The sequence below is a fragment of the Oxyura jamaicensis genome, chromosome 6, assembly GCF_011077185.1.
Source record: "Oxyura jamaicensis isolate SHBP4307 breed ruddy duck chromosome 6, BPBGC_Ojam_1.0, whole genome shotgun sequence".
Lineage (NCBI taxonomy): Eukaryota > Metazoa > Chordata > Aves > Anseriformes > Anatidae > Oxyura > Oxyura jamaicensis.
The window spans coordinates 14,754,313-14,773,061 of NC_048898.1; the positions used below are offsets into that span (position 1 = coordinate 14,754,313).

Below are 18,749 nucleotides of genomic sequence, written 5' to 3' on the forward strand. Positions count from 1 at the left end.
GAAAGCTCAGTAACTTCTTTTAGAGATGAAGAGTTTATTTTTGAAGAAACTCTTTATCTTACTACTCACATATCACTGACTCTTCCATTAGTTCTGCAATATCAAATGATGGGAGAGAAGGGGAAATCAGCGTTCATGGGTCCTATTTCAAGCTCTGCCACCAATCTGCTTTTATGAACTTAAATAATTCATTCTATTTCTTTCAGTATCTCAAGTTTCTTCTTGTATAGGATGGATAGTAGCCAGTATTCCTGTGTTACAAGGGTGCCAGGAAAATAAATTCATTTTTAAGGTGTTCCCAGGGCCTGGGAAAGATAGTTATGAACTACAGAGGGTTCATTCTCCATAAATGACAATATCTTAAAATCTTTACAATGGCAAATGGCTGTTCTTTGAAGCATTACCAGTTTTATTAACACTTAGCACATACCAAATCAGATTTTGTTGTTGTTTTTCCTGGCTTGCTGGATGAGTTAGAAGCTTCTTCATTTACAGGACGATTTTTGTTTTAACAGGAAAACTGCATTAGACCGCTACAGTCTTGAGAAGGCAGGCTTCACCCACATCCTCAATGCGGCTCATGGTCAGAAGAACGTGGACACAGGGCCAGAATATTACCACGACATGGCTGTGGAGTACCATGGAGTGGAAGCAGATGATCTCCCCACTTTCAAGCTCAGCCAGTTCTTTTATTCCGCTTCTAAATTCATTGATAATGCGCTTCAGGATGAAAGAAGTAAGGAGAGTGCTGAAATTGGTTAAAAACAGGACAGTATTTACTCCATCTGATTATAAGTGTAGTTCACCACATCCATCTCTGGGAGTGAAACAAGTCCAATACAGTATCACAGAGAATTCAAAACCAGTAGAAGGAAACTATTTGCATAGTGATAGCAACTGAATTTTGGACCTTTCTCACTGCAGTGCAGGGTACCAACCCAAACCAAGAGCCCCTACACCAAGCTGTTGGACAGAAGTCCACATCACAATTTGCATTAAGGTCTCCTGTCCAACGGAGATTTTTTGTTGCTTTGACTCCTTCATAAACAACTCAGAGACTGCCAGCCATAGCATAGGGTTCCTGAATTAGCTGTCTTTTCCTCAAGTTAGTCCCTATTAAGAAAGGTTTAATGAAAACAGGCTGCATTGTGGTGATAAATTTTCTGCAGAGATTTCAGGCTGTCACTCCACAGCTTCACTCCCGACACGTACAAAACCCACCTTCCTACCTGGCCATCAGCTCTACCCCAAGCTGTAACACAGGTTTCTCTCTCCCTTCTACCGAGCAGCTGGAGATGGAAACAGCTCTGACAGCAGAGATCTAGAAACATTTTGTTAAAGCCTTTATTATTTCTCAGCTTGATTACACCAATTCATTATTTGCCAACCACCAGCCCTGGAGGTCTTTAAAAGACGTTTAGATGTAGAGCTTAGGGATATGTTTTAGTGGAAGATTTGTTAGCGTTAGGTCAGAGGTTGGACTCGGTGGTCTTGGAGGTCTCTTCCAACCTAGACTATTCTGTGATTCTGTGAACTTCCAGCAGTGTTCTATCAGAAGGTTTTAAACTGATGTGAAGAGCTACAAGCCTAGGCCTCACACTGGCTTTCAGTATCACTCCTACTCCTTCCCACCCCCCCCCCCCCCCCCCCAAATACTTTATCTCAACAGGATATTTTACCAGAAACCAGCAGAGAAATTTAAGACTCTTGGCCAACCTACAAAGACCTTAATACCAGAGAGTCACCTATCAAGTTGCTAGTCTCCTGTCAGCTTCTGTTCTTGGCTGTTTAGCTCAGCTGTAGCAAGCTACTACCTGGCTTACCCCCAAAAGCCAGCCAGGTCTTTACAATTTTAGCCTTTCAGTAAATGCAGTCTACAGCAGAAGTCTTTTACCTTGTTTAGAAGAAAGTCTTGAAGCAGTTGTTTTAAAATCAAAGTCCAAATAGAAGAGAAACAGCTTCAGGAGCTTGCTTACTTGTGAAGAAAAAGTACCTGGCATTTCAAAAAGTCTGTCTGAAGCACTGCCTTTGGGAACGAGTGAATAACTAAAACACACCTGTGTCTAGCCATGGCTGAAGGCCAGAGGTCAGTATGAAACTGGAGTAGCTGAAGTAAGAAACACAGACTTCCTCACTCTGATCACTCTCCTGTTCCTGTAATACCTTTGTCTGCTGCACTGAGGTACAGAAATAAGCACAAGCGAGACTGCAAAATCTAGAAGAAGCTTGCATCCCAATACCTAGAGGGGCAGGGGAGGACAGGACAGGGGGAAGTGTGAACCTTCTTGTTTCAAAACCACATCAAAGAACTGTCCAGCACCAAAACAAACGATCCAAGTCAAAGAGTAACTGGATTAATTTCTACCAGAAAAAAATCTGCACTGAAGTAGACCTTACCAGCTGCAGTAATTTCTGTAGCTGCGCACTGACTCCCACATCCACACAGTTTTTAAACAATGGGAACAGATAGCTAGATACTACTGCTCATCCTATCTCTGAATGCACATCTTGTCTAGAAAGATGTGCATTTCAAGGGCCTAATGAAACTACTATTAAACTGCAACTTCCTGACTGACAGGAAGCATCCAGATTCCTAAATAATATTTTATAGGAAGTAACCAAGTGCCTTTCCCCATTGGTAATGAAATAGGACTGCAGAACTCAGTATTTGGGGCTAAACACTTCTGATCAGTAGCATAATTACACCCATTACTATGAAGTCATTAGTTACTCTGCATGAGAGTTCAGGAAACGTGAACAGAGAGAAGAAGGGAAAAAAAACGTTTCCACCTTTTGATCAGAATGTGTGAATGAATTTGCTTCAACTGTACCACACTGCCTGAGGTGTACCCTTCACAGCCAGCCGAGTGACCAAATACACTGGCTACATGCCTTTACACAACACTTTCTGCTGAGATGCTCAATAATCAATATTGTTGAAACAAGCTGTCACACAAATGAAGAAGCCTCTTCTTCTGCAACAGGCCAGAAAACCTGGCAATTTAGATGCTGCCAAAACAGTTCTAAAGTGATAACTCTGACTCTAACTTCAAAATTTTTGTCATGGTTAAGAAGCTCCCTCATGAGAGCAGTATTTGCAGACTTTGAGCATGGGCAGATGGATGTAAGAAAGATGAAAATAGCTCAGCCAGAAGAGCAAACTTTAGAGGCAAACTCAAACTGTTCACAATCATGCATGCTATCCTTCAGCTGTGCATAAAGATTTCCCAAAACACAGAATTCAGGACTTAGGACAGCTTAAAATTTTATACCCGGGAGGCTGGTATAAAAGGAAAGGCACTATTTTAAGGGACTTCTAAGTTCCCTTCTATGCTGCAGATTTAGTACTAATTTTCTTGATGCTTTTGTTCCTCAAAATGTAAAATGGAAAAGAATAGGATTTTCTTTTCATGTAAAGATGTCGTGGCAAAAATTACCTTAGAGATGGATTAAAAAAATAAAAGCAATGTGAGAAGAAAACATGAGACAGATGTAAAGACCTAAAGCATTTTAACAAAGACACCTCAACATTTATCACTCCATGTGGCTCTAGAAAGTAAATGCTACATCTAGACAGTTTTTCAAGAAGCACAAGCCCAAGCTAAGTGACAAGAGTAGTTCAGGGACCTGTCACCACTCAGCAGACCTCTGGCTCTACATACTGCTATTTTATGTCCTCCAAGGTGCAACCAAATATAACTGGCCAAAATCACAGAAAGACTGCTGGAGGATTCCCTCTTGGGGAAAGATGACTTAGACTGGTCCTTACCATCAAAACTGAAGAGACCACAGAGCAGGACAGAAGGGCTATGGCTTTGCAGAATAGTACCAGCATTTTGCTACAGTAGGCAGTCAGACTTTGAACATACACAAAAAAAGCAAGATCTTCATTTTCCTACAACAAATGGCATTTCAGAAAGTTGTATGGCAACTTTTTGCCTTTGTTGATATAACATGAAACTACATTTTTCTCCCAGATCCCTTCCCCCCCCCCCCCCAAAAAAAAAAAAGTAAAGCTTTCCTTGTCCTATCTTCTATTTTATCACCTCACCAGTAACCCATTTACAAGGTAGGAAGCTGTAAATAGAAGCATGAGGGGCCACACAAATGAGAGTTTTCATCCGTTTCAAATATTTGGAGTAATAATAGAAGGGATTATCATTTTCCAAGAGAGGAAGAAGCACTTTTAGTTATCAGAGAGACTGGAATTTTGCCAAGATGCCTCTAAGACTATCTGCTGGGATTAGGATGCAGACTGTAACCATTAATCCTCTAGTGTTGGCAGTTCTTGATGCATCCATTACACAGCAATGCTACTTGTGCCAACACATCCTCTTGTGCCTGGAAGCAAAGGAGTTAAATTGGCAGGATTCATGGCTTTGTACCTAACACTTCTCACTAGGCATAACTGACAGAGATAAACTATTATTGGCCCTGATAGGACTTTTTTTTTTTTTTTTCCTGTGGCAATTCATCTTAACAGGGTGTCAGAGCGCTCCAAATTTACTTTTTTCAGCAGTTCAACCCTTTGTGTGACTCCCTGGAGGGCTTTGAATCATTTTGGAAATATTTTGAAGTGTTTTGAAACCTGTCAGTCAGACCCAAACCCACTTACTATTACTCTTCCTCCACACCTCCCCTGGACATGGGGAATGCTGCATCCTTGCTAGTACATTAAAACAAGGGCTTTCTGCCACTGGTCCCGAGTTAAACTAAGCAATGTCTCAAAGCTAAAACATGAAGCACATTTATCCGGATACACAACAAAAAATCTTAGCATAGACTCTATATTTACTGTATACAAAACAGGCACTGCTGCAAGTAAGTGTTTCTATAAAACAATCAGAAGTGGGTGACAAAAATGTTACTGTCATTCCAAATGATAGGGTACAGTTCACTAACCAGAGAAGATCCCAAAAGTAGCTTCTATGCAGTTTAAGAGATGGTTTCTTTCTGTCCACCTGGTGGTCTATTAAAGTCTCCAGCCTTTCTTGCCTTCTGCCCTCAAAATATTATTACTGAGCCTTAACAAAGCCGTGTCAGCTATATGTTACAAATCAAGTACTTGGCCCAATTGATCAAGTGATGTGATTTAGGCCTTGAAGGAAAATGGTGTCAGACCAAAAAAATTTCCAATTCTGTCAGCCCCTAAAGCATTTGTAAACAACTGTTGCAGAGATAAAATCAAAGATACCTGGTTTAGGATTAAAAAGGCAATCTCCAACGTAGACTGTGTTCAGGTACTACAGAAAGCCTGTTTCCCCACCTGTAAAAAGATGGACCTTACAAAAATGCTGGTAAGGGTAGTCATCCCCCCAAACAGAACAGAGGCACTACAGAAAACATCATGGTCAAAAAAAAAACAAAACCAAACCAAAATAATAATAATAATAATAATAATAATAATAATAAAAAAAAAAAAACATGAAGAACAAAAAACACAACATGCCATTTTCTTCTCTGCGTCATCTCTCTTTGTTTCCGCAGACAAGGTCCTGGTTCACTGTGCTATGGGTCGCAGCCGGTCAGCCACACTGGTCTTAGCTTACCTGATGATTTACAAGAACATGACAGTGGTGGATGCCATTGAACAAGTATCAAGGCACCGATGCATCTTGCCAAACCGGGGCTTCTTGAAGCAGCTGAGAGAACTGGACATAGCGTTGGCACTGCAGAGGAGGAACACCAAAAACAGCCTACCATCCAATGATGATGAAACCAGCACCATGATCTAGTGTTGCTCCTGGCAGGATTGTGCTACTGGAAAAGAAACTTCATAAAAGGAGGGGAGGAAAAGGTGTAGTTAATCACACAGTCACAAGGATCTTTTGTTATCTGGAAGGAAAAACATCACAGCCATTTCAAATGGTGTCAGGATGGGAAAAGAATGGAAGCCAAATTTAAAACGCTTGTTCTTAGGATATCCTAGCTTTAACAGCTCCTTGTGAGATCAACAAATAAAATCTTCTCTGTAAAGGCTTTGCAGCACAAAAGCAGACACAATTTAAACAAAACCCTATTCTGAGTACCCCAAAAAATCCTGATGCTAGTCCAAGCACATGACCTTTAAAATAGAAGAACTAGCCATTCCTGAAGAGCTTTTGCAGGAAAACTGATGAGATAGCTGCAGCACAGATGAAGTGTTTAGTCCCAGAGTCCTGATGGATTTCCCAGGAGTTTGCCTTTTTATGCTGTTTCCGGGCATCCCCATTTCTTCACATAATCTAGGGCAGCACAGTGTTTAGACAGCCTCCAGATGAGGATCAGCTATCCAGTCTTCACAATGGACTTAGCAGCACAACATGCAAGCTAGAAACAAAGCAAGATCCTTCAAAAGATCAGATGCATAAGCAGATACAATGGGTAACAATTTAAGGAGATATACAAGCATGACATTTTAGCAGTTTCAGTTTTAACTTGTTTCTCCTAAATGCTTCAAATGCCTGAATTTTAAGGAAATCCTACACATACATTATCCAAGTCTATTTACTAGGCCACACACACACACACAAAAACAAACAAACAAAAAAACCTATCTCAGTGACCTAACAAGGAGAAAGCTGCTGCTGTGCTTCCAGACACCGTTAGCAAATGTTTCCTCCTATGTCAGCTTTAGTCACCCCAATACATTATTGCGCTCAAATACAGTTGCTAAGGCTATTTATTGACATTAGTCCAAATATGCAAATGGAGATACCAGATCTACTTTTCCACCTACATTTTTTCAATTTATTTGATACATGTAACAGCAACCGTGTTTAGATAACATATGAGCTTTGTCACCTCAACAATATTTGATCTTCTTGAAACATATTGTAGAGAAGGATCAGAATTGAACCATGTTTACCTTTCTTCCATCAGCGAAAAGGTCAAGTCATCACTCTCTCCAGTGGAATTTTGCTTAATCCAATGTATCAGGCAAAAGCTATTTACTACCCTATTGCGTGAGAGGAATGACCCAGCCAAAGTACAGGAGAGCTCTTGCCTTTACCAGCTGGAAAAATCTCTGTAATTTTGGTGCAGCAAGGACTGTAGGAGTCTTGGATTCTTTTTAAAAAACAAAACACACACACTGGTGGGGCAGAATTGTGCCACTGAGTTCTGTGAGTATTAATTGACAAATCAAACAGAACAAAACAGAACTTGAGATCCTTTTTTGCAGATGTTAATAGTTCTTTACCAGCTTAGCATCTCCAGCATGAAGGGCTTCTATTCATTATGTCCAGCAGTAACACTGCAGCCAAGGCTGTAGACATGCATAATGCAATGCTTTTAACTTCTCGCTTGTATTTGTATGTAATAAATACCTTACCCACAAATTCTCAGACACAGCAGAAGACAATAAATACAACTAGACTACTGTTAAAAAAATATAAAAGTGATGATATGAAAAATATTCATGACTGGAATACACAAACTCCGGGCCTTCCAATAAAGTCAGTCTCTTTTCACATGGATTATTAAAACAGAAACCTAAGGCAACTCAAAAGAAGCCATTTCTCAGTACAAAAATAACCAAGCAGTCATCACATAGGTTTAAGTAGTCCAGAAATCCTCGGAAGGGGTTCCCTCAACTTTTTCCATCTACCTGAAAAGACCTTTAAATGCACCTTTTCAGAGCACCTCACTGTCTACTGCAACTAAACTCACAGCGCAGACATCCAACAGCTCTCCCAGCCTTATGTCTGATGTGCATTTCAGACATGGCCCTGGTCTTTCATTTACCCTGGTGGAGAAAGCTGAACACTTTCATGTCTAGGGAAGCAGTCTATTTCTTAGCATTAGCCTTACAGACAGGAACTCTGTATCAAATGACCTATTAAAATACAAAAAATATCTGCTTGAATTTCCCTCAGTCAAGTTGTAAGTTATTTGTTCTTCTACCCTGCAAAATAGCTCAATGACTGCTGTAACTGAAAGAGGCTCTGAAGCTGATTTGCATTCATAATTGTATGTGAACAAGGTTTTATGGGGCCTGGAGATGGGTGTTTCTTTTGCAGACGTGTGAAAATACGTGGGAAAAATATATATATTTCCTGGGGGCTCTGACGCTTTACATGGAAACTGACAGAGCCTTCAAGCAGCAGCCTCCCAACTACTGATATGAAGCAAAATACTAGAAACTCTTAAGTAGCTCCAACTTGTTTTGTCCTGCACAGCAGATTAAGCATCTGGCAAAAGGCAACACTGACATAGCAACCAAAAAAAAAGATCTACAATTTCCAAAGGACAGGATTCCCAGCTACTCAGAAATTAGGAGCTGTCATTCTAGCATGGACATGGAAAATAGAACTAAACAAAAATAAGAATATCCATAACACATTGCATTTCATTGCTTCTACACATACCACTTGAAGGTCTTAAGCATGATCTCACAGAATCAAAGTAGGTCAAGGTTGCAAGGGTCCTCTGGAGGTTGTCTGGTCCAACCCCCTGCTCAAGCAGGGGACACCTGAAGATGGGTAACCAGGACCACATCCAGGCAGCTTTTATAGACCTCCAAGGAAGGAAACTTCACAACCTCTCTGGACAAACTATACCAGCGCTCAGTCACCCACACAGCACAGAAGTGCTTCCTGATGTTCAGAGGGAGCCTCCTGTGTTCCAGTTTGTGCACACTGCCTCTTGTCCCAGCACTGGGCAACACTGAAAAGAGCCTGGCTCAGTCCTGGCTGCATCCTCCATTCAGGTATTTACAGACACTGATAAGATCCCCTGGAGCCTCCTCCTCTGCAGGCTGAACAGCCCCAGCTCTCTCAGCCTCTCCTCATAGAGGTGCTCCAGTCCCTTCATCATCTTGACGGCCCTCCACGGGACTCTTTCCAGTATGTCCAAGTCCCTCTTGTACTGGGGAGCCCAGAACTGGACACAGTACTCCAGGTCTGGCCTCACCAGTGCTGAGCAGAGGGAGAGGATCACCTCCCATGACCTGCTGGCAATACTTTGCCTAATGTAAGGGCACACCACTGTTTCGTGTTCAAATTGCACTTAATTAAGCTCATTTAATCATATATGGTAGATTGGGGAAAAAATACCCTGAGTTTAAATGGCTCAGCTGAAGTCACGATGAAGCCAAAACTGTCACTCACATATTCTTATGAATTCCCTCCACACACCACAAAGCACAAAGCAACAGCTCTTGATTGATACATGCACCAGGGCTTCACTACAAAAGATTTGACCGATATCTCCACATAGGTCATAAATAACCCTGGAAACACATGGTTTTATTACACAGAACTATGCTTAGTAATGTGAAGAGAAAAGAAAAAACAGTCATAGATCTTTACTATCTTGGTCAGTTTACTTGCTCCTAAATGTCTCAGCCTCTACAGAACAGACTGTAATAGGACAATCCTAAGCACTACAGATACCTCTATCAGGTCCATTCTTTTTATTTACCACACTGTATATTAGTGTTTGTTTCCATCTACTATGGACATATTAAGCATACCCAAAAAAACAAAGAACTGAAAGTAGACTAATGTTAGTTTCATACCTTTAGAAGTCCTCTGTTTCTGCTTTCGTTGTCCATCTTCTAACACAATTAGTCAAAAATTGGTCATATTTTGTACACTGCTATGAGAATTGATAGCCAGAACCCCACAACACTTACCACTCCTGTCTTTGCAAGAGGGCTAGAGTGCAGCTGTCAGGAATACTGTGATCATCAGCTTCCACATGAAGAAGATTCTGCTCCAAAGACAGTTCCTAGAACCAGGTCTTGCCTGAAGCATTCTGCTGGTACAGCTATGCCACTTAGGCAATTCTGAAGCAAACATACTTTGTATTTACTTCCCAGTTTCTTTTCCTTATCTTTTGAGTGTCCCAGAATCTATTAGGCTAAATTAGAAAAAGCCAAGTTCTGGAACACATGGATTCCGCAAAGTAGGCAACTTTTGCAGTACAGCTACACTGGTCACAAATCACTGGTCAACCTCATCCAACATGATCTACAATAACAAGCGCTAGCAGCACAATCATAAAAGCCAGGTCCACAAGCAATGTACGTGCAGAATGAGGCAAGTTGGTTTCCTTATTGCAAGCCACCAGTGGTATTAAGCATTCTACTTGTCAAACTGTCTTTTCTTTATGTAAAGACTATGACTGCATGGGCAAGGAAACATCCTGCATTTCACAAGAATCATTTATTACAACTTGGTGAAGAATTCTTTTGAGACACTAAAAGAAAGAGCTAATTCTCAGCTGGGATGGTGCTAGAGCACACAATCGAGACTGACACTGCAATGGGCGGACAATACAAGAGCAAGATCTGTCAAGAGTGAGACAGCCTTCTTATAAAGCAGAAATTGCAGTGCAGTAATGCAATTCACAGCTTGAACAGTCACTATGGGGAAAGATTTAGAAGAGCCATTTGTCCTGCTGAAAGGAATTCCATTCTCAAATAAAAAGTCATGTTGGAAACTTGCCTGTTGTGCAACACACAGTACATCATTCTCCACCCAAGTTTTAATCCATGTATTGCAATACAGAATATTAGCAATAAGCCAGAGTCAGGATGCTCTGTTTCAGGTTGCTACATACTGAAATGGCAAAAACTGATTTGACTGTTTATTACAGACTTGGGAACCTGAAACTGAACTGCAGTAGATAAAAACCCAGGTGTCTTCTATATTCACTCTTTAAAACATGAAAATAAAAAACCGTAAGACATGTTGCTATTTTGATATGAAGTTATTCAACCAAGATGCAAGGTCCTAGTTATACACACTCAAAGGCTACACCTTCACTGTTGAGTTCATCTTTCCTTTCCCTAAGCATAATAAAATGTGACAGTGAATTTCTGAAGGCACACAGATCATCTAAGTATCATGAATACTGTCTTCATAAAGCAAATGTGACAGGGTAAGTACATGAACAAAAATATTCATTATATTGTGATTTCTAAAATCTTTTTTAAAAAAGCTATTCTGAATTACTATTTGAGTGGAAACTTCATCTCCCATTCAGATCCACTGCTAGATGAGACTGCTGCCCCCATCACATTTAAATTGAACAGGTAATGAGTCTGGATCTGTAGCATCAATAGATTCATTTGGCAACAGCATGCAATTCAAAGGTTTAAAAAAATACACATTTTCTTCGACTTTTCAACATATAGAATCACATACAGCTGCTTTACATTCTACAATGGAGATGGTATTTTCAACTACAATGACCTATTCTTTCAGCATAGTTAGCAACCCTCCTGCAACGTTAGTGGGGTGGAGGGGGATTCAGTGGCAACATTCACTTTGGGTGGATTTTGAAAAATTCTTAAGAGATTTTTTTTCTGATGCAGATTCGCAAACACTGATTTAAACTTGGTGCGCTCAAGAAGTCCATGTATAGATAGCCTTCTTAATTTTTACAGACTTATTGCCAGACTAAAAGTGTTCATGTGTGTGTGTGTATAGATATACATGCAGAACACAAAGGTTCTAAGCAAGATTTGTATCACCTTGTAACACAGCAATGATAAAAGGAAGAGATCAGGTCTATCATTAACATCATTAACAATCCAAGTATCACGTTCATTGTCATATACCCTTTTACATACATATTAACAATTTCTATAGGAAAAAAAGTTTCATGCATTAAATATTGACAACCTTGTAATGTATTAAATACATATTTATTCAATATTTTATTAAGATTATTAAAAAAAATAATCTTAGATACTCTTTATTTTCACAAGGTGTATGCAATTATGATGAGTAACCTACACTTCGGCTCTAACAGCCTAATCCAAACCCCATCAACTTTAATGGGCTTTAGATCAAGCATGTGAAAGCACTGTAACAAACACTGTTTCAGGAGGTAATTCCCATGCAACATCAAACTATGACAAGACACAAGAGGCTAAAAATGGCTCATCATAATTTATTTTATGTTAAAATGTACAGCTGGGGGGGATTTTTTTTTGCAGTTTTTATTTTTGTTTCTTGGGTGTTTCATTGTGGGCTTTTTGTTTTGTTTTGTTTTAAGTGACTGACTAAAAAGATAACAGATAAATACAAGAGTGTCACTGGGTCCTATTTTTACATGTATCAAGCCTCTTCTGCTCGGCCCTTACAGTCACTCTGTACAGGTACAAAGGCTACAAAAAAGGAAGCAATATAAACAGACACAAATAACTTTTGCCTTTTTACATGCGATCTGTAAGCTTAGTTTGAGCTATTCACACGCTACTGCTCTATTTTTTCCCTTAAAAAATAACTCCAATATTTTATAAAGATAGAAAAATCTACAGATGGAATGAAAATGTAAAGTTAGAGGCATTTCCATAAAATAGCAACTTTACACCAAATTCACTACGTTTTTTTTTTTTTTTTTAAATCCTGCCAAGTATTTGGACATATATGAAAGTGTTTCAAAACTTGACAAATAAACACTGAGATGTCTCAATCAACAAAAACCCAAAACAGTATATATAAAACAGAAAGCTGCCTTTTTCCCTATCCCAGCCCCAAAGAAACTGGTCACCAAAATGGAAGAGAGTCTCAACTTTACACTAAACATACAGCAATAAAACCCTTTGAACTAACCAAAATGTGAATAGCTTTTGCAGCTTTTTTTATTATTTTTTACAAGTTTTATAATTAACAAAAATATAGTTCTGTTTTTTTACCCTCAAACTAGGGTAACCTAATCAAGGCAAAAAAATTAAGAAATGGCTTACTGTTAAGCACAACACTTGTACAGTACTACAAAATGCACTGTCACTAACAAAGACATTAGCGGCATGCGGAAGTGTCACCTTCAGAAACAAAATAATACAATAAAAGAACTGCTAAAAGGCATTTACATGTGGGGAAAGGAGAGAGAAAAGCTCAAGATTCAGTACTGTCTGATAGTTTTGGAGTCTATTTATCCACATTTTTAATGGGAGCAGGCACATAAAATGGCTCTGAACCATCAGCTGCTGTGTAATTGCAGTTCATAGAAAGAGTTCTTCCTTTCCAGAAAACTTCAAGCTCAGTGAAATAAACCAAAAAAAATAATAATAAAAAAATAAAAAATGGAAAACCACCTAGTTCCCCCCAAAGAAAACAGAAGAAAAGGAAAATCCCACAAATTCAAAGCAAAAAATGAAAAGAAAAAAAAAAAAAAGGAAAAAAGAAAAACTTGTATAAGGCTTTCTGCTGCATACAGCTTTTAAATGGTGCCAACAAATGTTTTTGCATTCACACCAATTGCTGGTTTTGAAATCGTACTCTCCAAAAGATATTTGTGCAGATCAATCCAATACGCCAGTTTGGTAGTTTGTCTCTCCAAAGGGCCTACCTTCTCATGTAGGAGCCGTTAAGAGACTGTTTAGACATGCTTGTATTCATGTAGCCATGATGCCCTGGAGGGCTGTACATCATGTTACTGTGGGGTGCTGTCTGCATTGGCTGCTGTGCATATGGCTGAGTTCCCATCATCCCCATCTGCATCTGCATAGGGTACTGGGGCGTTTGATTCATATACCCATGATTACTGTGATATCCGCTATTCATCATCGGCTGGGACATACTATAACCATTCATAGCATTAAGGGTATTCATATTCATGTTCACTGAATTGACATTATAAGCTGGGGCTGGCATCAAGTTTACGCTCATGTTCATACCACGCTGCATTGTTAAGGTCCGCGCGGGCCCTTGCATGGCCACAGTCTGTGAAGCACGCCCGTAAATTTGGGGCTGATGAGCTGCTGCAGCAGGTGGCAGAGGTGTGGATTTGGTTCTTACGGAAACATGACCTTTGCTGGCCATTTGAGTCTGCAGTCTTTGGGTGTGGGATATTCCTATATTCGATGAAGTCATATTACGCTGCAAAAGGGGAGGTGGCAAATTCATGGGAGGAGGAGTAAGGTTAGGGGGAGGGGTCATGGTAGCCTGTGCTTGGGGTCCTCCAGGAACAGCATGTGGAGACTGAGAAAGCTGAACAAGCCCTGTATTACTTAGGGGGGTGGACAAAGAGGCACTGTTTGCATAGGAAGTTACAGCAGCTGAATGGCTGTAAGGCAAGGAATGATCCATAAGCGTGTTAGTTAACTGCTGCAGTTTGGCAAGGCTGAAGGTGGCCGATGGCTGAGAGTAATGCCCCGGTCCGAATTCACTCTGACCCATTCTTTCGTATAAGCCAATGTTGGCATTGCCAGTCTCAGGGATTTCAGTTAACTGCATAGGTGGTGTAAAGTTAGCGGCCATGCTGCACTGAGATAACTGTTGGTTGCTGCTTGGAGGCCTTTCAACAACACAACCCTGGGGAGATTTTACATTACAAGTGGGAGGGGAGTTGATATTTGTTTGTTGCATCATACTGCAGCTTCCATTGATGTTAGACATCTGCTGTGTCACTGCACAGCTGCTCTGTGTTAGGTTACTAGACGTAAGGCTACTGTATGAGCAACTGTTTTGTGAAGAGTTGTTTCCACAGATACTACTGCCCATTGTAGAATCGTAACTGCTTGGGTTTTCATAGTTTTCTGTTGTACTCTCAATGCTTCCTAAATCACTAAACCCACTATCCACAACTTGTTGCGAATGATCAGAAACTGAGGGAACATCCATCATTGGACTGGTCTCCATGTTCTGTAGAGACGGCACAGAAATGGCACTTTGATCTGGGCTGATCTGAGCGTAGTTGTTCTCTAATGGAGCAACATTTGGACTATTAACAGAACGAACTGACTGGCTGGGATGAGAGTGCACAGAAGAAACAGGGCTACTGTGGTCAGACTGCTGACAATCATCCAGCGTGGTCATCTGGGGGCTTTGGTCGGTATGGGCATAGTTTTGCAAACTTCTACAGGCCTCTTGAGTTTCTGCACAATCCTGAAATGTATCTTCATGTTCACTTGCTTCTTGGGTTAGAGACTGTACTGCTTGAACAGTCTCAGAATCAATCTCCATGGTCTCAGTACTCTCTCCCTTGAAATCGGAATGTAATTCTTCATCAGCTTTTTGGTCCTGATTGTTATCTGCATGATCATCATCAGATTCCGGCACTGGATCTGAATCTGTAGTTACTTCTTTCTGGTCACTTTCACACTCATCAGCTGCAAGGTCAACACTACAATTCATTAAGTCCTCCTGATTTGAATTACCAGTCTGAACATTTACGTCTAAAAAAGACTGTTGTGTTTCCAGCATTTCTTTGAAAGCTTCACCAGGCAAATCCTCTTTCTCCACTTCTGCTGAACCCATGTGGCTATCGTCCTCATCATCTGCATCATGATCCTCATTGTGAGAAGGTTCTTCGTCATCCTCTTCTTCTTCCTCATGATCATCCAAGTGCACGGACTCTTCTTTTTGCAGAAAAGCCTCATCTGGCTTGTCTTTTTCTTCATCTTTTGAATCGATTCCAGTTTCTTCTACATTCCTTTCGTCTTCCCCAGCTTTCACTATATCATTTTCTTGTTTTTCAAAGGTTTCACTGGATGGATGCAGAGGTTCAGGTTCTACCTCTTTTACCTTATCATCTGGTGGTGGTAATCCTTCAGCAGGCTCTTTAATCTCTTCCTCTGTAACAGCAGGAACTAGGCAGGGCTTATCTTCAGCTACTTCCTTTTGTTCCTCTACCAGCACCTGATAGTCAGGCTCCATAGGAGTCTCAGGTGGAGTGTATAAATTAAGCTTAAAGCCAGGTTTTCTTTCTTTGTTTTGCCTCCATTTAGATGGACCACGCTTAACTCCTTTAGGCCAACCCTGCTTACTCTTTAAAGGTTCAAGATTGTCTTTAGTGCTTTCTTCCAACACAGCTACATCGTCTGTATTATCTTTGGGAGGCAACAGAGACAAAAGAAACATCTTAGCTTGCACAGACTAATGAATCAATACTTTCAAACATAAACCCAAAGTAATTTATGAACTCAAAATGCATTAAAAAACTCTGGAATGAGAGTTATAAACAGATCTTATACCACAAAAGAAATACATAATAAGCACAGCTCAAACACACTTACACAGATATGTAAAGTGCCTCTTGATTGGTGGCCTTTTAACAGTGACTATTAGAACCACCATTTATATGCTAAAAGAACCCTAGAGATTTAAATCACACCACATGTAAACTAAAGCAAACATATCATCCAAGGACGTGATTATTAACCTTTATTTTTAGAATAAGAGCTCTGTGATCACTTTATATAGACATGAAGCTAATGTGTTTTGGGTTTTTGTTTTTGTTTTGTTTTGACAGTAGGAATGTGAGAGTCTGGAGTCACCTGTTTGACCATTCTGGAGGACAGGCTAGAGTAAGCATCTAATCATGCCTTAGTGCCAACACTGAAAAAAGGTGGTTCATTCAAAAGTATCTTCTCAGGGCAGCATATCATGGCACAACTCATAACATATGACGAAAGCCAAAAGATAATTGAAATTAAACATAGAGCACATCAGAACACTAAATTAATCCACTGACTATTAAAAATCCTCTCCAAACAATCACTCTTCTCTTCTTTCTCCCTAGGTACCATTTACATATATACCAGAAAAAGGTGTGAATTCTCAAGATACACCATGCTGCACTTGGGAGTGTAAAGGCTTCAGTGATACTCCTTTGCTGATTTCTGCCTCTCACTGTAGTGCTATAACACTACTACAGTCAATTAATGCAATGATATGGTCCATGGACAAATATACAGTATCAGTTTCATTAGCAAAGTGCAAACCTGATCACTGGGACATAGCTAGAACACTGAATTTGCTGCTACTGGTTTAATCAAGTCCTACTAAGAAGCATGAAAAAGTGGTAATATTCTAATGTACCTGCGGACTGGTTTGTAACAGCAACAACACTCATAAGCATGGCTGTTCTAGTTGCACAAAAGCTGTTTTAAAACAGAAATTAGTGGATGATCCCTCAACTGAGGATCACAAAGATTAAACCTTCCATGTAATTACAAAAACATGGAAGTAGGACCCACTGGCTTCTTAAAGAAAATAGGTAGCCCTAAGAATCTAGTCATTCATTCTGGAATTAAAACTTACAAATGTAATTTGAGAGCCAGGAGGTCAAGGGATGAGCATACATTTAGAATAGCTCATTAGTAGTTACACTGTCCATCCATTAGTTTTTCTGCCAGGAAATATGTTTGAAATCAAACTAGATAAACAGTTTAAACCATCTCTTTTGTGGGGATAAAAACAGGTACCGCAGTACTGAATGCAGATGAGGACACATTGTTCCCCAGAAACTACAGACATTTCATTGAATTACCAACAATGCTGAACAGAAAGATATTTCTGTAATGTAGATCTTCCTTTTTGCTTCTATCTTTTACCAAGATACAAAAACAAGGTTAGATAACATTAGATACCCTTGCTCTGTGGAGTATGAAGTGCCCTGTTGCAGGGACAGAGAAGTTATTTTTGGCAACATGGCATGGACTCCAGTCTGACTTTCAGACTGGAATTTTTTTTTCTGAACAAAAAATATTATAGCATTAATCATTCTGGGATAGCAAAAAAAAAAAAAAAAAAAAAAAAAAAAAAAAAAAAAAAAAAAAAAAGGCAAACTACAGAAACAAACAAAAAAAGAAGCCGCCACCAAATTCTAATAAATTATGGAAGATTAATGGCTCCAGTAGCACCTCTCAGCAGAAATCATTACAATAAGATTTTAAGATCAAAATAACCAAACAACTTTTTTTTTTTTTATAACTTTCCTATTTATGACAAAAATAACATTTCCTTTGAAACCCACATGACATATTAATTTTGTTAAGATAAGAACATTTTCAGCTTACTTGTACAGTTGTCATCACTCCTGTAACAACGAATGTCTCTCTCCTCCTTGTTCTGCTCTTCCTCCTTCTCCTGTTTCTGCTGCCCAGACTGATACTCAAAAGTTTTTCTAATTACAGGTTTCAAGTCATCATCTTCCCCATCCATCTCACAGGTAGGTTCTAGCTGTGGCATGGGGCGTTCCTCATCTGAGTTATCAAATGGCTCATTCAACACCTCTGTTGTTTCAGAAATTGTCTCTGTTGTAACACTGCTATTAATTCTTCTGCGTTTACGGCCTCTTTTCTTTTTCAGTAGGAAAGGTCTCTGAAAAATAATTCCACAAATATAACTCTTCCTACATTCCTGTTTTGTCAGTTGACTCGGCACACTAGTAAAGACATTTATGTTAAGTGAGTTCACATTAATCAATTTACTCGTTCCAAAACATCTTACATGGTATCAAATGCAAATGTAGATTGATTCCATGGGTAAAATGTCTAAAGTATACACAGTTAAAACAGGTATGTATTTATGCACACACACAAACCCTTTTGTAGGTGAAAAATGAGGACTATAAGTTTCTTCATACAACGGTGGTTTCTACGTTCTACTTCTGTTAAATAACATTCACAGAAGTACTAAATAAATTGTATTTACAAGATTTTCCACTGTAGATTTAGAATCCAAGAACATTCACAAGTATCAGATTTTTTTTCTGTATTTCTGTTTTCTATTTTACAAAAACAAAGACAAAACAAAACAAAAAAAACACATAAATTAAAAAAAAAAAGTAAAAGCAAAGGAATGCACCTCAAGCTTCACATTGGTCTTACCAGTACATTAAAGAATCCCACAGTTAGCTGCTATAAAGCAAGTTATCTTTTTTTTTTATTTCTATTGCTATGCATTTATATTTCTCAGAGATTCATAGTTTCTTTGAAGTCTGTTAATCTAAAATAAAAACAAAGAGACTCCAATTCCCTAATTCTCACTAAAGACACCTAAACACATGTGCTAAATCAGGTGTTT

The 18,749-nt window shown here is 39.4% G+C and overlaps 2 protein-coding genes across 8 annotated transcripts in view; one reads left to right on the forward strand and one right to left on the reverse strand.

The window, feature by feature from the left end:
• Window positions 1–6,533, forward strand: part of LOC118168945 (dual specificity phosphatase DUPD1) — a 23,498-nt gene extending 16,965 nt beyond the window's left edge. Inside the window, exons 3-4 of the mRNA XM_035329783.1 lie at window positions 516–736; window positions 5,488–6,533. Coding sequence (XP_035185674.1) covers window positions 516–736; window positions 5,488–5,735 — 469 coding nt within the window. The 3' untranslated portion in view covers window positions 5,736–6,533. The remainder of the gene's footprint in view (window positions 1–515; window positions 737–5,487) is intronic.
• Window positions 6,534–11,616: 5,083 nt separating this feature from the next.
• Window positions 11,617–18,749, reverse strand: part of KAT6B (lysine acetyltransferase 6B) — a 116,987-nt gene continuing 109,854 nt past the window's right edge. For all 7 annotated transcript variants that reach the window (XM_035329725.1, XM_035329723.1, XM_035329722.1 and 4 more), the window contains 2 exons: window positions 17,741–18,044; window positions 11,617–15,769 (listed from right to left, as the gene is read on the reverse strand). In XM_035329725.1, the coding sequence (XP_035185616.1) occupies window positions 13,284–15,769; window positions 17,741–18,044 (2,790 nt within the window). In that variant the 3' untranslated portion in view covers window positions 11,617–13,283. The remainder of the gene's footprint in view (window positions 15,770–17,740; window positions 18,045–18,749) is intronic.